The sequence below is a fragment of the Ursus americanus genome, chromosome X, assembly GCF_024610735.1.
Source record: "Ursus americanus isolate L20-20 chromosome X, mUrsAme1.1.p, whole genome shotgun sequence".
NCBI lineage: Eukaryota > Metazoa > Chordata > Mammalia > Carnivora > Ursidae > Ursus > Ursus americanus.
Genome location: NC_142164.1, coordinates 109,142,388 through 109,166,338, shown reverse-complemented (window position 1 = coordinate 109,166,338; position 23,951 = coordinate 109,142,388). Strand labels below are relative to the sequence as shown.

Sequence of the window (23,951 nt, the reverse complement as noted above, 5' to 3'; positions counted from 1 at the left end):
CGCCGCTCTTGCCGCCTCGCCTGGCTCTCGTCCAGCCGCCGGGAGGGCCACGGTTGCACCTTCCTCCAGGAATTGCTGTCTGCCGCATGTGAGCCCTGCCAACCTTCTTGTCTCAAGGTGAGACCAGCTCTGGGGTGTGGTTGGCGCCCCCAGACTTCCCTGCAGGATCAGGCTGAACTCAGGGTCCAGCTGAGGCTGTGTCTGGGCTGAGTCCGTCCCCAGCCATGTTCCGCTGCCCTCATGCCCCTTCTAACAGGAGCACCCCCTCTACTCACCGCTTGACCAAGAATCCCCATCGTAGACTTTGCTTCTCAGTAACCCAGCCTGAGAGAGGGGCGGGGGAGGAGAGCTTTTGCAAGCAGTCCCAAACCTGACAGCAGGGCACCTTGCGAATCGAGATTTCCAGGCCCCTACATTCAAAGATTCTGAAGCAGCAGGTCTAGGGTGGGACCCGAGATGCTGTAGTTTTCCTAAGTGGATCCTTGGTGCCAGTCCTTTGGCCAAGGGGACCCACTCATTCTAGCTCATGAGTATTTTCTTCCCTTGATCTTCTAAGAAACAGTTATTGACCAGGAATAAACCACACACTCTGTCAAAAACACTAAGAAGCAGAGATTTAAGTAAAAGAATCCACAGTTCTTGGCAAATCTCGAAGTCCAGCATACCATGCTGACTCTCAGAACTTTTTAAGCAAATTGTATCTTTACATTTTTTTCCGATGTGTCCTGAAATGCAAGAGTCGGTCTGGTTGGGAAAGAGGAGACTTTTCGAGGCACCAATTGCCATGGAGCTTTTAAAGAAGGGATATTTGACCAAACTTAGAATTTAACTAATGCTTCCCAGTCTCCATGCTCAGAAGTGTTAACCTACTAACAACCCCCCCCCTTCACTAACTCGCCCGGATTTTCAATATTGTCGGTTGTCTGGATGATTTGGTGATGAACTTCAAAGAGAAATATTTTGTTCTATTATCAGGGACCCTGCCATAGGAAGACTCGTAATTACGTTCTCATGAAAGGCAAAATTTTGAGGAATTTCAAGCAAATTGACTAAATAACTGAATGGAGATGGTTTGGCCTAATGCAGAATAAGGGAGTATTCCAGATTCTGTAATGATAAGGATGATAATAGTGATAAGAACAGCAACAGAATACGATGGCTCAGATTTGCGTGCATACTGTGTCTAACACCCAGCACTAATTACTTGGTCTGCGTTACTTAATCCTCCTAGCACCTCTTTGAGGTAAATGTATCCATTGGGGATTAACAGAGGCTTCAAAAAGACAGAACTTTATTTCTCTCTTACGTAAAAGAAGTCCCGAGTGGGTATGGAGACTCAGCAGTAGTGAGGACCAAGGCTCCTTCCAGCTCCTGGTTCCACCATTAGATTGTGGCCCTCATCTTGGTGGTCCAAGATGGCTACCAGAGCTCCAGTCATCACATCATTGGCCCAAGGAGGAGGATGAAAGAAGGAGCATGACTTTTGTATTCTGAAGAGACTTTCCAGAAGTCCCATGCTGCAGGTGCTTTTATCTTATTGGTCAGATAGCAGCCCCTAGCTACAAGGGAGGCCTGGACACGTAGCCTTTTCGTTGTATGGCAGTGGACCCAGTTTAAAAAATTGAGGTGTTATCAATATGAAAGAGAAGGTGAACATGGAAGATTCGGTAGGAAATCAGCAGTTCCTGCCACAGTAGGTAATATTCTCATCACCACGTTGCAGATAAGGAAAATGAGGCGCTGAGAGACCAACTGACTTGGCCATGTTCACACAACCCTAGGCGGCAGAGCCATGGTAGGACCCGGGTCTCTGACTTGAGTGTCCTCAACTGCTCTTCCCTCCTGCCCATTTTGCAATCTTGTAAAACAGTTATGTTTCCTTAGAGGTACATTTGTCCATTTCCTATTTTCTTCCTGGTGTGCCTTTACCGTTGTCTTTGCATAAATCCTAACCATGCTTCAGAGCTCAGCATCAGTGCCCCAGAAAGCCCTTCCCTGCACCCCCAGCTGCTTTCATCATTCAGTAAATATTGACTGAGCAGCTGCTATGTGCCAGGCACTGATCTGGGCCCCTGGGCTTCATCAGTAATAAAAACAAAGACTCTTGCTAGCTTAATAGCTTTGTGATCTTGGTCAAGTTCCATCAGTTTTCTGAGCCTTGGTTTCCTCATCTGCAAAATGGGAATAATAAAACTGAATGCACAGCAGGGTTATGGTAAGGATTAAATAAGATGTTACATAGAGACAACGCAGTCACTGGCACACGATCACATCTGGGTAAACGGTATCCGTTGTGGTCGTTGTTAGGAACATGTCCACCTTCCCCAGTAGCCTGTAAAGTTCTCGTGGATGGGAAGCGCCCCCAAGCCTTTCTGGTATCACCTGAATATCGTACCAAAATGGGGGCTTAGTAGATGTTGAGTGGACAGAAAGGGTCTCAGTGTAGAGAGGACTTCCTGCTTTCTTACGCTGCTAGATTTAGCAGACGGTGAGAAATAGACTAAGCCCTGTAGGGACTTTTTTTCTCTTTGCCTAATTTAAGCTGTGAGTTGTGGTGGGTGATGTGCTAAAGAAAAACAAGACTAATAATCTACTCCGCGTACTCCCCCAGAAGGCCACAGAAAGAAAACCTGTTCTTTTTCTTTTAGAGTTTCTTTATTTTTTTTCTTAAATACCTTCCCTGATAGATTTAGTGTTCCAGCAAGTCCTGCTGATCTCCTTTGCATTTTTTCTTGCTCCCGATGCTCCCCTCCATACTTCTCTACTGCTCACCTTGGTCTAGCGGGAATAGTGGGAGTAGTGCTGCTGGCCTTGCGTCCATGGAAGAAACTTCCGGAAGCCGAGAGGCATCAGGCATCCAGGGTCCCAGGGCTGTGGCATGCTCCTCCCACACATGGCGTCCCACGAACAGCTACCAGCACTTCCGTCAGAACCGCCTCTCAGGTTCACTGACCAGCGAGCTCCCTCCATTTGGTCTTCTCAGCCCAGCCTTCCCGTCGGCCTTTCTGCAAAGGTGAAAGGCAAGTTCCCAGGATGCAGGGCCTTCTTTCTTCCTTGACATCTGGTTTGATTCTGGGCAGCTAAATAGTGGCTTTGCCATGAACAACAAAAGCTAATTCACTGCGGTTTTTAAACACCAAGTGCAAATATTTTTCCTTTTCAGCTTGGGGTCACTGGAAGGAAAGAAACAGGGCTGAGAAGGAGATTAACCTTTTAAAAACTATTATGACTTCCCCTAGAAAATAAAACAATGGCATCATTTCCTTCCATTCGTGAGAGTCTTTTTATGAGTGATTGTTGTTTGAGGCAAGACTGGGGATCTGAAGAAGACTTTAAAATACTGTTTTAGCTTGGTTTTCTACTCAGAAGCCCACCATGGTTGCTTTGGAGAGCGCATGCCAATCCCAGCGGAGCCCAGGGCCACCCTGTTTGCTTTCTGTCTGCCGGGTCTTCATCCCTGGCTGGCCGGCCCCCCACCTTCTTGCCGGCTTGCGTTCCTGCCTCAAGCAGGGCCCTGCCTCTCCGTGAAGGGGAGGCAGCTGCGGGCAGGAGTGCCGCAGTGAGCTGGGTTGGAGGCGCTGGCCACGCCGGCCACGGATGCCACTGACAGACGCTTGGAAGGCTGAAAGCGCTGTCTGGGTCCCTTCTCCAAGGTTCCAGCCAGACTTCGTGTTGATTTGGGCTGTCTTACTGCATCCCAGAACCCCAGAGCTGCTCAGTTGCTCTCCGGAAATGAAGTCACCCGTCCTGGCTCTTGCTGTCCACATGGCTATGGAGCAGCAGGGTCCAAGGCAGGGAGCCGACGCCGGCAGCAGAGACCTTGCGACGCTCGGAGAAGAAAGCGAGTCCACCCACCCCACTGTTGCTTATGTCACGTGTTCTCTCTGGACTGGAAAACAAAGCTCTTCTCTGACCTTCCATGGGTTGGTCTTCTTTCCTTCTCTCGGCCCTTCCAGCTCTGGCACATCAATTCGGTCGCCGGGTTCAGGTGGGAGGTGAAGCATGTGCCATGAGACTCGAAGGCTCTTGGAGCAGAGCTGTGGACATCCCTCAATTCTGCCCTTCCTGCCAAGACGACGATCTGAACAAGCTCCAGAATGGCTGCTGTCCGTGGAGGCGCTCACGTATTCCTGCCATGTACTTGACTGTTGTTACTGGCATCGCCGGAGCCTAACATGTTGATACAGGTGGTGTGTGCGTGGGGGTGGGAGGGGACCAGAAATTGATTTGCAACCTGAAAAGAGCAAACTCCAATTGTATCCTGCCCCCCGCCCCCCCTACAGTGCGTGTGCAAATATTTGCAGGCCGCCTCCCTCACACCGACCTAGAATTTCACGGCCAAGTGAAGCAGCCCCAGCCTGGCGAGAGGAACGGGCGGGCAGGCGGGGTGGCCGGCGGTGGCGGAATGGGATGTGTGTATTCCTCCTCGCGCCGGATGCTTGGCATGGGGGCTGGGCGGCTGTGTAGTATCCGTCTGTACCGGATTGTAGTATCCGTCCGCCCTCCTGTCTCTGGCAGCGTGCTCACGGTTTCCATAGCCACGTGGCACTTGGCAGAGCTTCTCGAGCCGACGGGCCCTGAGATTCTGCATTTCCAACAAGCTCCCAGGTGATAGGGATGCTACCGACCCCCTGGCCTATTGCACTTGGAGCGGAGAGGCCCGAGAAAAGTACCAGGGCATTCTGAACTCCTCCGGGCCGGGAAGGAAAGTGCTCTAAGCCCCTCCTCTGGAGACAGGGTGGGTCTGAGGCTACCCTGGAGTCCTGATTTGCCATTCAAGTGAACCCAGAGGGATTAGCAGCTGGCCCGGCACTTGGGTGAGACCATCTCCCCCTCCAGGGGGGAGTCCCTGAGGCAGCACGGATGTTGTGCGAATATCGGCCACCCTCCTTGCCGAAGGTCGCCCTCTCTCGCCCTCCCGCCCCCCTGCCCTGCCTGCCTACTAGGGCAGATCAGCTTTCAGCTATCTGCCACTCCGGGAGGCCTTTGGATAAAAGAAAAGGCCCGTCCTTAAGAAGCAGAGCGGGAATCCAAGCATGCCTCTCACCTGCTGCCTGCCCAAGAATGCAGGTATTTGGGGTTTGCAGCATTTCCTGGCAAGACAAAGGGGGAGGGAGCTGGGAGAAGCCAGGCCCAGTGGAGAGGGGCTCTGCGCTGCAGCCGCTTCCTGTTCTGGGGGAATGAGGAGTATGCTTTCTGAAGAAAGGGAACCCTTGCACAGGAACCGAGGTGAGGAAGCGAGGCCGGGCCTGACCCTCAGGGCTGACCTTGACATTTGGGGGTCAGCGACTTCTGAGCCTGGGGACTTCGGGTTGCTCATCCTGGCCGGCCACGGTTGCAACTTGGTGCTCCTTCTGAGGTGCTGGATCGCTTGAGACCGAGGCCAGCCTCTCTCTCTCTCCTCTTCCTGCACTCTGACACTTGCTTGTCTTCCAGGAGGGCGCAGAGGGGAGCCCGGGTGGGGGTCCAGGGCAGGGCTCTCGGGCTCTGGCCTGGGGTGGCTGGGAAGAGGCCTGCTTGTGCCTTTCTTCGCCGCCGCCACCCACCCCCTTCCGTCTGCTGGGAATTCCACGGTGTCCTGCCCTCATCCCGAGTCCGCAGGGAGATTTATGTATGTCCCTCTGGCCCCCAACAGCCCTGAACTGGGAGTTCAGACCCAGGTTCTTCCGATTTCTGGCTTCCTTGCCATCTGAAGTGGCCTCAAAGCGCCTGAGAGCCTGTCTGCCCAGCTTGCAGACAGCCTGCTTTCGAGGGGGCGTCCCCTAAAGCCTCCTTCACGATGTACCTTGACCGCATAAGGTCAGCCACACAACTGAACCCTGTTGGAAAAGTATGGAACTCTTTGCAGTCTCCGTTCTGCACTGGGCGTAGCCCTCCCCTATTACCTCGGGCTCCTGGACGCAGGGCCAGTGCCTTCCTCACAGTTCCCGTGTGGGCGCCACTCCACTGCCCAGTCACGCGGAGCGCAGGGGCCGGGGGCGCGGGGTGAGTGGCGGAGCCTGCCGCTGCCGCCGCCCCGGCCTGGCCCCAGCTGAAGCGGCTTCTCGCACACTTGCCTCCCGTGTCTCTGTGCGGACGGCCGCACCCGGTGGGCGCGCTCCAGGGGCCGAGCCCTGGCCTAAGCCTGGTGGCAGCCCTGCTGGGGGAAAGCGTCGTCCGGCCCTGCCGGCTGATGAGGCCTCCTCTGAGTTGCTTCGCCAGGGGTGGTGATGGGGAGGCCCTGGTTTGTGGCTCCCTTGTTACCTCAGATCCCTTTGGAGAGGAAGGACTCACGCCCGCGGACCGGGCACGTGCCGATGGCTGTCCCCGAGCGGCTGTGGGTTTCTTCAGGGCATGTGGTCCCCGGACGTGGGGGTGGGGAAGGGGCTCGCCTCCAGATCCCCGACGGTGCGCGTGCTAATGAGGGTTACCGTTATTGCTCGGCAGGCTCTGCCTCCCGCCAAATCAGGCAGAGTCTCTGAGGACAGAGTCGGGCAGCAGTGCGGTTTTTGAAGAGCACCTCCGGTAGACTCCAGGGAGCAGCCAGGGTTGAGAAGCCCTGCCTTGGGCAAGAAGTAAGACCGCCACTCCCACTCTAACCCCCACCTGCCCTCAGGAGCCCGAATGAGACAGCGAAGGACCTAAGTTCACACATTTGCAGAAGGATCGCTGGATTGAGGGGAGAGTGTCCAACAGCCAGGTAGTAGTCATCGGGCCTAAAGGGCTAACTAACGGGAGGGAATCCCAAATAAAGCCCCTCCAGGTGCCAGCGGGAAGTTTCCAGTCGAAGCTTAAGGAGGAAGATGGGGAGAAGGCCTTTGGAAAAGCTTGACCAAGTTTACCTTAGAGAGTTGGCGATCCGAGGCCAGAGGGTGGCTGGCAGGCCAGGGAGGGGTAAGGATGGTTACAGGGGCTCCGGGGGCTTGACCTTCTCGGAGCTGCTGGCACCAAATGAGGTTGGCTGTCTTCTGGCGTTAGTGTCAGCAAGGTCATGGTCCCCTTGCTGACTCCGCATAGCTCAGAAGGACGGAGACCAGGCCCTTCATCAAAGATGCCTCCAAGTAGCGCTTGGCACATACTGCATTCAGCACAATAAAAGCAGAGGGGAAAATGACTGCTTTTTGCCTCAACACAAATTTTATTACACCAGGTTTCATTATAAAAATGTTACAGTTTGGGGTGTGTGTTTATTACATAAACAAAGTAGTTACTCTGATCCTCACCATCTTTCAAACCAGAGTCTCAAAGGGAATTTTATTTACTAGATTTAAAGCCATGGAACAATCGTTTCATACGATTGCCTTATAAGCATAGGAATAATTCAGGGAAGCATAAAACTCTCTGCTTTCTTTCCTCCTCAGCCCCTGCTGAATCTTCCCAACTTGGAGACAGGCACAAAAATGTGAGATCTTATAGCTGATAGATAGACCAGATCTGGGTACACTTATAAAAGGGGTAGTGCGGTGGTCGTCGGGAAAAATGCAGCATGGGACTCGAGCTTCAGGCTCCTGTCGCAGTCTGCCTGCAGTGTCCTGGGGACTTGGGCAGGTTTGAGAGCCATGTACGCTGATCCGTCAAGCTCCCAGGGCCCAGACCCTTATGCCAGTCCATAGTCGGAGGCCAGGGACCCAGCAGCTATGCCACTGTGTATGCCCAGCCCTCTGGGCATTCATATTTCCCAGAGGCAAAATCTTCTTCTTCTTCTTCTTCTTTTTTTTTTTTTTAAGTAGGCTTCATGCCCAACATGGGGCTTGAACTCACAACCCTGAGATTAAGAGTCGTGTGCTCTACAGACTGAGCTGGCTGGGCACCCCCAGAAGCAAAACTTTCACATCAGTATGAATATCAGCTCAGGCCCCTTCGTTCGTTCCTGGGAACTCCGCGTTCAGAGGAAACAAGGAGTAGGCTGCCATCATCTTATGGCAGAATCGGTTTTGTCCACTTTTTGTGTGTGTTTGTTATTTTTAATTAATTCATCAGATTTTGTGTTCATTTACTTGAGATTTTAAACTTGTTTTCTATTTCTTAAGTTGAATGCTTAGTTTCAAAGATAGATCTGAAAACCAAGAGCTATAACTTTACCTCAAGAATACAGCTTTGGTAATTTCTATTGGTTTTCCTATGTGGGCTTATTGTTATGAGTTTCATCCTCTGGATAGTTAGGTTTTGGAGAGGCAGTGTGGTGTGGGGAAAATGGGCTTTGGTGTCTGCCAGATCTGGGTTTGAATCCTTACTCTGCCATTTATCCGTCGTGTAATTGCAACTTGCTTATTTCTCAAACGGAGATGGTAATAACTGCCTTTCGTCTTCCCTAAATGAGGATGAAATGAAAGAATGCAGGCAGAGGACTTAGCACAGTACACTTAGTACTGCTCAATCCATAGTAGCTACGAATAAGCATCATATTTAAAATAAAATGCCTTTGGCACAGGCAAAGCTTTGTGGCTGGGAAGCTGTTCTCCATTTGCATGTCTTAGGCAGAAGGCCAGGACAGTGGGTGTCCTTTCTGGATCAACCCACTTATCCTGATGTCCTCCAGAGGCGCTAGCAGATGGGACAGGAAAATACCAACAGTGTACCTAGGGGAGGGCACGCAGCCAAGTGTTACACTGGATTGAGCAGGCTGAGACGAGCCAGGAGAAAAGTCGGCACGACACAAAAATTCAGCACTGAAAAATTCCTCCGAAGTTTCTTAGTCCCTGTCTCTTGTGGAGGATTCCTCAGTAGAATATTTGAACTCTTCTGTCCCAGACCTGGCCTCTTTCCCAGCTACCCAACTGGGTTACTTCCCACTCCGCGGGGCCTTGACTACTGGTCTTGTCCTTGAAGGAGGCAGCATTTGGGGAGCTAAACTTGATGAAGCAGCATCTCTGCTGGGTCCTGGGCTAGTTGCAGGCATCAGCCATGACTGAGACACAGTTCTGCCCCTGGGGACTTGCAAGCCAGGAGGATACTGATCTGTGCGCCCCGGAACGGCTGGACACAGTACCTCGGGACCCATCCGCAGGAAGGAGGGACCAGCTCTCCCTCCTGGGGTGGTGTGGCAAGCCAAGTGGGGTTGATGGAGGGGACTTTGGAGTGACTCTGTTGGGGTAAACAAGTTAAGGTGTATCAAGTTTGGGATGGATTTTTGTTTGTGGGTTTTTTTTTGTTTGGTCTTATTTTGTTCTATTTTTTAGAATATGATAGAATGAGCTCACTCTGCTGCTCTTTAAAACGAAAAAAAAAAAAAAAGAAGTATCTGGTCTCTAAAACCAAGAGAAACATCTTTGATAGAGCCACAATCTTGCATAAAAATAAAGACGATTTGCTTTGGATTGATTCTTACCTTCTCTATGTCTAGGGGTGGGGAGGCGGAGAAGAGAGTAAGATCAGGAAGGGATAAGGCTGCACGAAGCTATAAACGACTGTAGTCTGCTGCGCACACTCTGTCTATTCGACACAGCCCCTCTGTGCGTAAACTTGGGCGGAAAGTACTTGTCTGTGTTCGAGGCAGAGTTTTCCAGTCTTCTCTAAAGTCCATCTGTTCTTCTGAATATTCTGTGGGGTAGCACGGCTCCCTTCTCCTGGGGTAACTCTTTTTGGGTCAGCAGGAGTCTTGAGAAGCTCTCCCGAGGGATGCTCGTCTTGTGTGTGGCTGTAACTCCTTGACCTTGAGCGTGGCGACAACCACTGGTTCCCAAAATGGCAGAAAGGAGATGCAGAAGGGAATTCATCTCGGCTGTATCCTCTCACAACTGAAACACAGAACTGGTTCTTCAGCATCCAGAGGCCAAATGTCAATAAGGGGAAGGATGCAAGTGTTTCCTCAGCTTTGAAGAACGGAGGCCTCTCAGGAATGTTATCTTTGCCCCTTTCTTGCCCCCACCTTACAATGGAGCAAAGAGGAAGTTTTGATTTATTCTTCAAGATAGAATAGTAAATCACTCTTCTCTCACTGCCTTGTCTTTGTGATATGCTTGCCACGGATGGCATTTGGCCATTAACAGCTAGGTTCCCTCTTTCACCTAAGTTTTTATCCCCGGAAACCTTCACCATCGAGTTAGAGCTGGATGATTAATTTTGAAATAAGGATGTGCTTGAGGACAGGCCAGGGGCACACATCAACAGCCACAGAGCCCCTGGCTTAAATGGACGATAAATTACTCATCCCAACTGATGCAGCCCTGTAGCTCCTGCTCTGAAAGCCAGGGGTAATGAAGGGAGCCACAGGTTTCTAGTACTTTCCACACCTACCTTGGAAAGTGAGTGAAACGGCCACCTGGGAGAATTAAGATAATTGTATTTGAGTGCTTTTCCTTGCAAAGAAGTTGATTTGTAGCTTCTCTTGATTAGCCTTTCAGTTTCCCCCCTCTGCTCTTTTCTTGGCATTTAGTTGCTGCTTTTTAAAAATTTTTTCACACGAAAGACATCATGGGTAAGAAGAGATTTTATTTTGAAGAACAATGATCACATTAACAAGGTGACAGCAGATAAGCTAAAAGTCACTCCATTTTCTGCCGGGGAAAAATGTTCTTTGCCGCCAAATCGCATTCTGCCTCTCTTTGTCTACTCTCCTTTTACAGGAGGGAGGCAGGCCCAGCCACTGATGGCCTCAGAAGGAATAGCTGGGAGATAAGATACACCCTTGATTCCCATAAGAAGGGAAGCTTTTGAGTTCAGTGACAAAAAAATGACTTCCTGTTCCCCAACATTCTTGTGCGTGGAGCTCTCTGTAGGACAGTGACATTTCTCCGCCCTTGGTCCAGAGTCTCAAGTAGAAAATAACTATGAAATCTGAAACTTGGGAGAGCCCCAAAATCCAATTCATTGCAATTTAACAGATGTCTAGGCCTGAATCAGATTCTAGAGGTACGGAATCTCCCTACATCCTGCTGTGTATTTGGGTCAAACTGAGGACTTTCCCTACCTTTAAGGTATTAGAGCTACATCCAGAGACCCAACCTCATGTGTGTGGCTACGTCTCCAGGCATCTAGAAGAAAAGGGAGGGAGGGAGGGAGGGCGGAAGGAAGGAAGGAAACAAAACAGACTTCAAAACAGTCAAAGAAAAACTGGGGGATGGAAGAGGTGAAGAGGGAAAGGAAGGAAGCTTCCCGAAGGAGGTGAGATTTGTGCCAGGCTTTGACGGATGGGGAGGAATTTGTTAGCCAGAAGCATTCTGGGGTTTCACCTCTCTAAGCTGCACTTTGCGCTGCAAAATCTCCTAGGCCTGTTGTGAAGACTGAATGGCCTAATGAAATGAAAGCACAGAGCGCAGTGCTTGACAAGTGTTAGGGGCTGAGTGGGCGTGCGTCGCCGCCGCCGCTGCCGCCATCATCCTCATCACCGTCGTCCTCATTAGGAGATGGTGTCGCAGGTGTGCGAGCAAAGCCTCAGGGTCCTTCAGAGGCAGAAGATGCCCTCAGCGGCATCTGTGCCCTCTGCTCTTAAGCCCCGTTTTTCTGAGGCTGATTCTCATCTTTCATATGTTGGCATGCTTTGGTTAATACCAGTTCACCTCCAGCAAAATGAAAGCAGCCTCAACCCAGTATCAAAAGATGTTTTTAACCCTCCTCCATTTCTCAGTATAACGTCTTACACACTGGCTGATAATTTCAGTAGTGGGTGGGTGTTTGAGTGGAGGTGTAAATATAAAACCAATAGCTTATGCTACCATTTCTCTTGGGTCTCTGTTTCCAACAACTTATTTTAGCAACTTCAAAAAATATTCACTCAGGGTATTTTTTTCTTCAAATCTGTTTATCCTCCAGTGGTTTCATGCAGGTCACAAAGGAAAGGTGTTTCCAGAAAGAAGCAATGAAACTTATTTCTTCTAAAGTGTGGCAGTTGACGTATAAGGCTAAGTACTTTTGTACCATAAATGATCGGTGTCATGTGCTTGAGAGGAGCTTGTCCGTGGACAGCTGGGGCTGAGGAGACTGTAGGCCCAGCGGTTGGGGAAGACCAGGATGCTAATATTAAAAGTCACTTAATGACCCCTTATTATGTGCTCAGCAGGACTATGCTAGGGACTCTGTCACAGTTGATCCCCAGGGCAACCCTCTGAGGAGGCATAGTGACATGCTTGTATCATGGATGAGGAAAACAAGGCTTAGAGTAGTAACATAACTGGCCCAAGATTATAGCTCAGATGTCGCAGAGGCCGGACAGGGACCCAGGTCTGCCTGATTCCAAATCCCAGGCTGTTGACCACCAGGTGGTTTGAAAATGATGAGCCCAAACTCGATGCAGGGTGGTGTTCTAAGGCTGTCATACAGGTTAAATGTTAGAAGACGTGCTATGGCATCTGCTCCAGTCTCTGCTTAGATCCGCCAAAGTAGGAGGGAACTTGGTTTTGATTTGAGGGAGCAAAAACCGATCGGCGGAAATGGCCCCCACCAAAATATGCAACTGTGAGCTCAGAAGAGGTGTCAGACAAGGGATAGAACCAATGGTGTCCTGTGTCTTGAGAAAATGGAGTGGGGGAAGGTAAGGCCTTTTACTTTCTCTTTCAATTCCCAGTAATGACTCTAGAACTTTCTGCTAATTAACTTGACAGCCTGCCACCGATATATTTATTACTCAGCATTGTTTATCAATGATATGTTGTTCAAATATTCATTTCCTAGGAGAGGGCCGTAAATGTCTTCTGGGATCATAAAAGGTGATGGATTAACCAGTGCTAGAGGTCGTGGCAGGTCATGAAGTGACAATGCAGACTTGCCCACATCGTCGCTTGGCTGTGCGGGCAGTCCAGCGTGAAGAGATGATGTTTTCCAGTGGGGGGGAAGGATAGTTTGTCCTCTCATTTCTTGATTTCAACATCCTGCTGAAGGTGCTTGCAGGGATTGTACTTGATATGATTCAGAGTCTCTGAGCAAAGTAACAAGTAGCAGACATGATTACAGCTCTTCCTGGAGTTACAAAACCCTATTTCTAAGTGTTTCCCTTCTACATTTGGCCAAACGTCACATCACCTTCTGCTTTCCCCAGTTTCCCGAGGCCTCTTGGTCTGAATAGCCACCAGGCTGCACTGGGCCAACAGTACCAGCCGTCGGCTAGAACCGAGAAGTCTCGGACTCATCATCCTTTCTTGTGCTTTGAAATGATAACACGTGTATCTCTGAAATCCCCCACGCCAGCCCCGGGTTCCCGTCTCACCAGATTGCTTGCATTTTCTCATCACGCCGTGCCCTCTTACACACTTCCAGGCCAGTGCACCCTGTCCCCTCTCTGGCGCGCGTTCATGACCTGGTTCACCTGGCCAACACCTGGTTGGTTTGGAAGGCTTGACTTAAGCATCACCTTCCTTGGGAAGCCTTTCCTGAAATCACCCAGAGTGATTCGGACTTCTCCCTTTCATAGCCCAAATGCTGTGCATGCCTGTATATTAGTGGTCCTTCCAAGGGCAGAGGCTGAGCTAGTACCCCTGAGGGGATCTGAGCCAAAGGGTGGAGAAGGAAGACATGGGTACAGTTGGTTATGGCCCAAAACAGCCTTCTGTAGACCCAAAGATTTCTTTACGATCATGGGCATCATCCTAAACATCCCTATAAAATTAGCACAATTCTCTACATTATTTAATATAAAATAATCTCCCCCCAATTATTGAGTAAAACCAGTGGTCCAGGAAGCTCCCCCAGCGTGTATCCTGTGGCTCCCTGAATCCCCAAGCACAACACAGTGCGCCTCGGGAGGATGCGTGAGCCCCTCTGAAAACCATGTATGTAGAGTAGTATCTTTTTAGTCAGCCATTCCATGGGCTCTTTCAAAGTAGGGACTAGGCCTTTCATCTCTGCTTTCATATTGCCTAGAGGATTTTAGGTACTCAAAAAATATGATTTTTTTGGAATGAGTGACTTTCTAGTGATATAGGGCATAATGAACCAGTGTCGTCAATCCTCAGAGACGATACTCCAGTTGTAGACCCCAGGGTCTCTATCAGCTGACTACTCTTTCTCTAGTTAGTCTTACATTTCATCGGGCGCTGGCATTTAAGATTAATTTTTAAAACCATCTTCTTATGTTAACATTTATTCACTGTCATGATACCAGTATTTTTTTCCACTCTCATTCACTGCAAATGCATATCTCCCCAGCAATATTATGGAGGAAATAAGTCTTAATGGGCAAAGCTGGAACTCTAAACACCATTTGTAATTTCTTTTCCATGGGAAAATGTGTCCCGAATTAAAAAGAAAAACTTACAAATGAATTCTAGGACAGTCCAAGGCTGGAGATGGACCGTATTCACGCATCAGATCCCCACTTCCTGCAGCTTCAGTATTATGGCTTAGTGCCCCCAGTCAGAGGGAGGAGGAGGGAAGTCTAAAGCCAGAGACACAAAGTGACATCCCAGAATCACTGGAGGGGGTTGGGATGACCTCGGAGTGGTCTTTCCCTGAGATCTCCCAGGGTTCTTCCAGAAGCAGCAGCAGCAACAGGCCACCTTGGATGTGTCAAAACCTTCCCAGGAAGCCGGAAAAAAATCATTCTTACAGATCCTACTGACATTTGCATCTCTATGATCCTAAAACTGTCCCCTCTCTGAGACAAATACCTGAACCATCTGTTGTCTCTCCTTTTAAAAAATCAACTTAAAAAATCTTAAATATTTATGAGGGGAAATATTTGTTGGTGGGAATGCAAACTGGTGCAGCCACCCTGGAAAACAGTATGGAGGGTCCTCAAAAAGTTAAAAATGGAACTGCCCTATGACCCAGTAATCGCACTACTAGGTATTTACCCAAAGGATAAAAAAATACAGATCCGAAGGGGTACATGCACCCCAATGTTTATAGCAGCATTATCCACAAGAGCCAAGCTATGGAGGGAGCCCAATGCCCATTGATTGATGAATGGATAAAGATGTGTATATATATATGTGTGTGTGTGGAATACTACTCAGCCATAAAAAAGAATGAAATCTTGCCATTTGCAGTGACATGGATGGAGCTAGAGAGTATTATGCTAAGCGAAATAAGTCAGTCAGAGAAAGACAAATACCATATGATTTCACTCATATGTGGAATTTAAGAAACAAAACAAACGAACATGGCAGGAGAAAGAGAGAAAAACCAAGAAACAGTCTCTTAACTCTAGAGAACAAGCTGCTGCTCACCCAGGGGGAGCTGGGTGGGGGATGGGTGAGACAGGCGATGGGAATGAAGGAGGGCACTTGCTGGGATGAGCACCGGGTGATGTATGGAAGTGTGGAATTACTATATTATACACCTGAAGCTAATATTGCCCTGTATATTAACTAGGTGGAACTTAAAACTTGGGGGACCAAAAGAAATATTAGGAAAGGAGCTCCTATGTGCAAAGCAACTTATTCTTTGGAAAACTCCCACTGCTTCCCTTTCCTTCTTTTAGAAATTACTCTAAACCCAGGGGCGCCTGGGTGGCACAGCGGTTAAGCGTCTGCCTTCGGCTCAGGGCGTGATCCTGGCGTTCTGGGATCGAGCCCCACATCAGGCTCCTCCACTATGAGCCTGCTTCTTCCTCTCCCACTCCCCCTGCTTGTGTTCCCTCTCTCGCTGACTGTCTCTATCTCTGTCTAATAAATAAATAAAATCTTTAAAAAAAAATAATTGGCCTTTAAAAAAAAAAAAGAAATTACTCTAAACCCAAACCCTCCAAGAATGGGCTAAACCATGCCTCAGTTCTCCTCCGCATCACACTTCAGGTGGTAAAACATGGTTAGAGGGCTTCTGCCAAGAAGGGCAGACGTCTCTACGTGGCTTCTGCAGTGGCGCTCCCGCTGCACCATAGGGACCACTGCTTATCCCCACCTGGTCACTTGTCTTTCTGTTCCCTTTGACCCCATCCTTAAATGAAGAAATCTTCCCTTCCGACTGGGCATGTGATACTATTTTTATGTCTGCTCTGATCTGGAAGTTTCAGTTCTGATTCCAGCTGGAAGGCAACTCATGGAGGTCCCAGCCTAGAGCCTGAATCCAATGTCCTGGCCACATCTTAGACTGGGAAAGGCTGTTGGAAAGCAAGTTCGGAGCCTGAACTGGGAGACACTACAAACACTGGTGTAGAGAGGGGTTTTTAAACTCATAAAGTGTTTCAGTAAAACATCCCCCTTTCTGGAACATAATGAGTACATGTTTAACCACAAATGTAGAAAAACTGTTTAGGGTACAGACCAACATATTTTCTCAGGACTACAAAGAAGGTTTCTTTCTCTCTCCTTCTCCTTTATATGCTCCTTATAAAACCTTGCCAGAGTCAACTAAAATGGACCCCCTTTCATTACATACATTTTTTTCCCAAGAAGTAAAATGAACCCAATTCATTCATTCACTCAGCAGTGTAAATACCAAATGAGAAAAACCCATAGACGTATAGACGTAAATACTGCCCCTGTAATTATTTTTTGTGTTTGTATAACTAGAGGGCACTGAGAGAAGAAAGAAATTATTCAAAGTTCAAAGGTTCCCAGATTTACTAAGACACTAAGGAAAAACAAGCCCAAGCATCCACATGTGAAAAGAGCCGAACAATGAACTAATCGTTACTTACCAGCATTTTCTTCAAAAGAAACAGCTTTTGTTGAAACTGGTGAGAATTCCAAATGCTGAACCTTTTTTTCCTATTAAATAAAGTTAGTAATTAATGTGGTGATTAAGAAGAGTGCAGGGGTTGATTTCGTTCTGTTGAAACTGCAACGTACAGCCGAGGTTGAGAACCATTATTTCTTCCTTTCTCAGATAGTTCAATTTGGCCCTAATTTAGTTTGTAATTATTCCTTTCTTCCTTTTGAAGGTATCAATCCATCTCCAAGTTTCCCCAAGTGTGTGGGAAGAGAAGGGCAGACATCTCTTTCCCCCTCCCAGGTGTAGCTGTGGATACCCTATCTTCTTCGGACGGCATGGCCGCCATTGTTGACTATTACGTAACTGACGTCACATGCTAACATCCTGGTAGTTCTTCTTGCTCCGAGACATTGCTCTCCTACCTCCTGGAGGGGTTATGGGGTTATGTGTTGGCATTTATAGTCTTTAAGCACATCATCTCTCCTCCTCTTCCTTCCATCCACTGATTGTCTCTTGAGGGTGTCTCTGGGCCACCCACCTTGGTGATTCTTTTCCCAAAACCATGTGACTCCCCATCAGCCTGACAAGTCCGGCATTGGAGGAGGAAAGGTGTCCTTCTGGGACTGAAGGCTGTCTGTAGGAAGCCTCCCTGAACTGGCACTTCCGTGGGACGTGATTGAGATGATGTGAAGACTTTGAGCTGACAGTATTTGGAGCCATCAAAAAGGACTTATTTTGTTTTTGTTTTATTTCACTTCAGTTAATGGAATTTGTGTTCAAACCAGCAATTCTCAACCAGTAGTATTTGTTTTCACATGTGGCTAGAAATTTATTTTAAATAACTTCCTTAGTTAACCCTTTCTGTGTAACAAATCACCCCAATATTTAGTGGCTTAAAAATTAATGGGAGAGTCTGTTGCTCTGGGCTGGCTCAGTTGAACTCTGCAGGGCTTGCTTTTCGTCTGCTGTCATTCATCTGGGGCTGGATGACCTAGGGTGGCCTCACTCACATGTCAGGTAGTTAGCACGCTGTGGGCCAGAATAAGGGGAGCAGTTGGGCCACGTGTGCCTCATCATCTTAGTTTTGGGGCTACAAATTATTTCACATTTTTGAGTTGCGCATAGCTTGTTTTTTCTTTATAGTCTAGATATATTGTGGAATTTTGGAAACCCACCATCGGGAAAGAAAGCTTTGAAATAATACAAGTTGGGCAGCAATGGATGGGAATGATATTCTCTCAGAAAGGATGCATTTACAATGGATAGGGTTTTCAAACATACCTCAGAGCTCTAAGTAGTGAAGTTGGTCTTTGAGGGCTAGAGGGGGCCAGATTGGGCAAAACTTCTGCTTCTCTTCCGATGCATTCCATCGGGCTCCATTTTGGCTAAATCATCATAATTCCCACCAAGACAGCACAGAATGATAATGGTTTTATTTATTATTTTATATGCATTGCCAGTATATGCAAAGCTTTATAGCTTGCCATAAATCGAGAGGGATTATCACAGCTGTTACTTATTTTAACAGGTCACAATACAGTAGTTTATGCCAGATGGTTTGGAGAATTTTGAGAGAGAAATTTTATACAGGCAGCCATATAGATACTAGCGTGGGTGGTTGCACCCTGAAATTAATTTGCATTTGTTATGATATAAAATATATATGAATAAACACATAGCTCCTTATGAACGAGTGAGCCATTTTATAGCCCTGATTTCTTCTGGAAGTCATGGGGTCTCTTGTGAGCAGTGGCGGGGCAACAGCAGGAGTAGTGTGCTGCTAAGGAGGGATGGGCGATGCGGCTCCACCACACCCACTGCCATGAAGGGGATCTCCAGCCTGCTTCGGGGACGTGAACTCTGGAGGCAAACCTGGGTTTCCAGCATTGGAGCCAAAAAGACTAAGGCAGGGAAGCCGCCCCCCCCCATAAACATAAGGAGAGGGTGTGTATGGTGGAGCATAGAGCTGAAATTGGGATCCCCAAGGTCACAAACAAGGTCATTCTGGGGCAAAAAGTTTACCCAGCCTGCACAGAAGGCAGAACATATTATCGCCCTTGCAGATGCTATAGTTTATGTGTAGAGTGGTCAGTCCTGGGTGATCAGCAGAAATGGGAAGAAAAACTAAGCATGGATGATCAGCAATCATCTCGGAAGGTATTTTTGGTTCCCGGTGTCACAGAATGATAGACTTCCAGAATGACAGACCTAGAGAAAACCTGATAGATCATCTCTACCCTCCTTGTTTCATAGATGAAGAAACAGACCAAGAGGATCATTTAAATATGGTCGTCTTGGTTCTTTGATTAAAAAAAAGTAAAATCAGACTATCAAGGTGTTTGGACTCTGTCAGCTTCCTCCAATCTCTGTCTCATTGATCTGCCCCACCAGCTCCTCTCCTGGGTCTTGCTTCGTGCTGGGAGAGGACCACATCCCCACCTATCAGAATAATCCAGAGACCAGGTCCAAAGCACAGCTCGATTTTCTTGGTAAATCGCCCCAAGACATAAAGGTAATACCACCTCTGGAACAGGAATAAAATTATTTAGCCTTTTCAAGTCAATTCTTCTAGCTCCTATAAGTTAGGAGCCAACTAATATCTGTTGGTGTCCACAGAATAATTAGGCAGAAAAGGTGAGTTTAAAACAGATTTGGAGCATATACTGGGCTTAATCTATGTGCAGAAAAATCAGAAAGTGACAGTATTTCGAAAGCTGAATAGCCCATGAATGTCAAGAGACAGAACTAGAACCTTTATTATGGATTCCCTCAAGATGACTAGTAGAAAAATGGAAAGTTTGTAGGCTACATAATGCTGAAATGCCCCACTGATTCCAGAGATGCTGAGCTTCCGATAACTTCAGCTCTTTGGAACACAGCACTAAGCCTGAAAGCAAGTGAAGGGAGCTTCCCAAGGCTGCAAATAGTTGTCAGCAAGCCTGTGCACTTTATTAAGAACCTTGCTTAGAATTTTGCTTAGACCATGAGTGACTCTTATTTAATGAACATATGATACCCAGCCATGGTGTCTTCTTTCTTCAGCTCACTGTGGATTCAAACCATGGGGAAGGAGCTAGAAGAAGGGTGAAAGAGGAATGACAGTGGAGAGTGAAATATCAAGGAAAGAGCTTGGAAATCCAAAAAGGAGTCTTTGAAATGTGTTACCATAGAGACCAATAATAAGCCTTCCTAATAAAGACCCTAAGTAATCACCAAAGCATAAAATTGTGTTTCGTATCATCTGATTAAAAAGATAGGAAAGTGAATTTTTCAAGGTAGGCTAAATTCTGGTAATAAAATCCCCAACATTCAGAGACTTATTTCTCACTTACACTGTAGGCTAATGCAGGTCAGCATACAGTCATGTGGGTACCAAGACTCCTTCCATCTTGGGGCTCCAGCACCCCACAGAGCATCTGTGTCTAGTCAGCAGGGGAGAGAAGGGAGTGTGTGTAGGAACGGGTAGGAGTTTTTGTGGGCCAGGCCTGGAGGCACACGTTCCTTTCCCCCCATTCTCCTGGCTAGCATTCGGTTACATGGCCGCACCTGACTGCAAGGGAGGCCGGCTGTAGGGGAAGGACAGAGACAGCCTGGTGAACAGCTAAGTCGTCAATTTCTTCCGGGGCAAGTGTAAAATATGCTTTAAGATAACGAGGGGCTTCAGGAAACTGCTCGTGGTTGGATAAACTTTAGTTCCGTGCAAAATCACCTATGGAGACTTCTGTATTTCCTGGCAGTGCCAGGTAAGGGAGGTATTTATGCCTTGAGCCACAGTATAGATCATAGGCTGACAAACTACAGCCCACGGGCCAAATCTCACCTGCCGCCTGTTGTTGTGGATAAAGTTTTATTGGAACACAGCCACATCCATTCGTTTATGCCTTGCCTGTGGCTGCTTTTGAGCTACACACAACAGCAGCGTGAACTAGTTTCAACACAGATCGCGTGGCCCACAAAGCCTACATTCTTTACTGTCTGGCCCTTTACCGAACAAGTTTGCTGATCCCTGCTCTAGGTCATCACTGTCCTAAGGAGGACACATTTGCAATTGTTTCTTCTTGAGACCGGGTATCCTTGGCTTCCAATAAAAACAAGTAGGATACCCACTTGGACTGGGATGTAGACTCTGCCCTTAGACTGCCAGCTCCAACAGGGCCCAAACTCTGCTCTCTCCCGCCAGCACCGAGCACAGTACCTGGCATCTAAGGGAGGTTCAGTAAGTGCTTCTGTTTGAACCCTCAGCCATGGGAAGCATCGGGTACCCTAATTACCATACAGGGGACAGGGAGCCCGGCAAAACTACAATAGGAGCATGCCCTTGAAGACCTCCAACAGTTAGGAAGGAACTGCCTTTGTTGGGCTTTTCTTATGCACCAGGGACTGTCATGGTGCTTTATATCTATTCTTTTATTTACTCTTCCTAATAAGCCAGTAAATTGGGTGTTCCTGTTTACATTTTATAAATGAGGCAACCAAGGTTCAGAGAAGTCAAATTATTTTCCCAAGGCCACACTGCTAAGAGGTGGAGGAGCTAGGATTCAAGCACAGGTCTTCCTGGGACAAAAGCCCAGGTTTCTTTCCTCTACACCATGGGAACTGCTAAAACTTTATTCAAATGCAAAGCAGTCTAGTTCTATCATTTATTTTCATCATCACTCTTAACAACCACCTCAGTATAGTAAACATCAGTGTGAAGGGGAAGACATGGCCATTTCCACTGCTTTACGGAGTGCTGCCGGGGCTCTCCCTTGACGGAGGAACCTGGAGCAACGCAGTTCAACTCTTGAGATCCAGGGTCAGGGACTTGGCCACCAGCTTCCTGTGATCTTGCGAAGGGCGATTGTGGAAGGTGGCCATGTTGCTCACCTAAACAATTCTCGTTTCCAGGCCTGAGTAGTTTGAGTCACATGCTGGGGCTGCCAGTGTCCCCAGTGGAGTGGGTCTGGGAGCTTGTCCAGACGTCACCGCGCGCCGCTCCCAGGTGCTGCTGCTGCCACCGAGCCTTTGATGAGCAAGTCTAAGGGAAGGCTTCCCTTTTCTCTTCAGAAGCTCCGACTGGCCTTCCCATCCACCCCACACTTCCCATCAGTGTCCAATCCATCAGGCCTTCCTGACGTCTAAAGGGCCCAGGTCGGCCCTTGGCCGACAAAACCGTTCCCATGGACCTCTCAGTGACATTTGGCATTCTCAATCATGCCGCCTTCTTGAAACCTTTTTGTCCCTTGGTTCCTCAGACAGGGCTTTCCCTCCCTCCCTCCTGGTTTCCTGCTTCTCTGACTCACCTTGTTGTTTCTCTCTGGTGGCCTCTTCTCCTTTGCCTACCCGGCCCTTAAACTTTGGGGGGTTCACGGCTCGCTTCTCACCCTCTCTGGGGGAGTGGTCACAGCACTTCTTCTCCCCTCATCCCTCCTGCGCTAGCCACACTCTCTCCTTCAGGGGGGACTCCAGCCAGATTTTCTATCCTTCCCGGTGGCTGGCAACCCTCCGAGGAGGTTAGTGCGAGTGGGGTGGGAGGAGAGCAGCCAACCCAGACTAACTTGGGTTCGATGTAATATTTCATGTGACCACAATCATAATTCATAGTAATGCCAATTAGGGAATGCTCTACCAGTGCACATGCAAACCCTGTGATTTCTTATGACCTTGGCAAGTTAGTGTTTCACCACAATTTGTGAATTATGGAGGAGTCGCGGGCCTCATGGACACAGTACTGCCCACGCATGTAAATCTGCCCAGGGAATAAACCTCCTTATTTGAAAAAGAGATGACCTGGTCAGAAAACAGTCCAGTTTTCCTGAGATGGGTTTCCAAGGCATCAAGACAGATTACCCAAACCTGTGTCCCACAAGGCATCTTTGGATAATTTCATGCACTGGTTTTTCCTTGTTATATACTAGGGTATATCCCATGAGTGTTGCAGTGGCCCTAAATGGCTTTTTGTCTTCTGCATGCCGTTGTTATATATACAACGTACCAGCCGAAGGCACAGGCACGCACTGCCATGGTTTTTAACCCTGGTTCAACCCCACAGCTGGCTTAGTAAATCACCCTTCCCTGGAGATGAGTTCATCACTGCGAAGGCATTGTCTTTGCAGTGTTTTTAAGCCTGGGCAGAGTGAGTTGTATCTAGGATGCAAGGTTTCAGCGAGCAGAGATGAATTAGGGGGAAGGGACGCAATGTGACAATTTGGGAGCTGCTCTAGTCCTGTTACACACGGGCACCTGCTCCACGCCAGTCTCTGTCTTCCCTCTTGCCGGGGCTGGAGGAGTTGGCACCGCCAGCGTCTCTGATTCTTCTGCTGTTGGTCAGAGACTGGGGACAAGGGAGGTGAGAAGGGAGCCACGGGGGTGCGGTGCTGAGCAGCCGCGGTCGGTCCAGCCTGTTGGTGATGTGCCGAGCCCACTGCCACTCCGGGCATGGGTAATAGCAGCACCAGCAGTCGCGCTACGGGAGAAGCAAACGCACAGGTAGCAGAAATCCGGATCCAGGATCCTCCGCAACCCGCGGCTCGTCTAAGCGCACAGGGCCCGCTTTGTGGCCGGCTTCCGCGCACCGCCGAGTTTGGGGCTGGGGGCTGAGTCCTGCAGCTCACTGCGGCTGGCGGCAGGGGACGGATTATTTTTAGCAGGTTCCCTTTAGCCCAGCGGAGCCGGAGATGTTCAAGGAGCCGGGCGGTTGTCTGCAGAGCGTTGGTGCAGCCGTTCCTGCTGCCCGGGAGGTTTGGCTGCCGCAGTCCCCTCCATTCACTGGGCTGTAAATCGAAGCTGTCTACACGGGCAAGGCGCTCGATCTCAGCGTGGCCCTGGGGCTACGTCCCGCCCAGGTCTCCCGGCACCTGATTTCCCAGTGGTCAATTAGGTGTCTCAGCCTGCAGCATTGAAGCAGTGGAGGGGCCAATGCCCCGGCTTTGATGGAGCGCGCCGTGCGCAGAGACCTCCCCAGTCGACTTCCTCATCAGAAGGCAGCATCCATTCATAATTCTCTCTCTGCCTGTGGACCGAGTTAGGCTGGAGCTGGGCATGGACTCCTGCGATCTCCCTTTTTGCATCTGAAGGAGAAACTAAGATAAAAAGCAAAAGGAAGAGAGAATGCGGTCCTAACGCAACTAGGCGCTGGAAAGCCCCCCCAGAGGCTTCTCCTTTGCGGGGAGAGGGAGAAGAGGCATATCCTGAGCCCAGCGCCCCAGCCAGCTGCTGCTTCGCTGCGGAGCCGGCACGCATGCCTACCTCACCTGACGGCCGCATTCCTGGGGAGCCGGCGCGGGGCCCGGCGGCGCGCCCAGGGCGCACGGGCGGTAGGATCTCTGCACCAGGGGAACGATGCGCGGGCGGGCTTCCCAGGGCCGAGCCCGAGCCGGAACGGGCGCCCGGGGAAGCTAGCCTTGGCGCGGCGCCCCACCGCAACCCCCCGGGATGCTCCGCGACTCGCAGCCCAGGCCACTCGG

At 49.1% G+C, this 23,951-nt stretch overlaps 1 protein-coding gene across 2 annotated transcripts in view; it reads left to right on the top strand.

The window, feature by feature from the left end:
• NHS (NHS actin remodeling regulator) overlaps window positions 1-23,951 on the top strand; it is a 338,321-nt gene that overhangs the window by 229,537 nt on the left and 84,833 nt on the right. The window contains exon 1 of one of the 2 annotated variants that reach the window (XM_087859860.1): window positions 1-23,951. This exon is cut by the window's left edge and continues 5,322 nt beyond it. The exons of the other annotated variant lie outside the window; for it this stretch is intronic. Coding sequence (XP_087715986.1) covers window positions 23,726-23,951 — 226 coding nt within the window. The 5' untranslated portion in view covers window positions 1-23,725. 2 annotated transcript variants of the gene reach the window in all.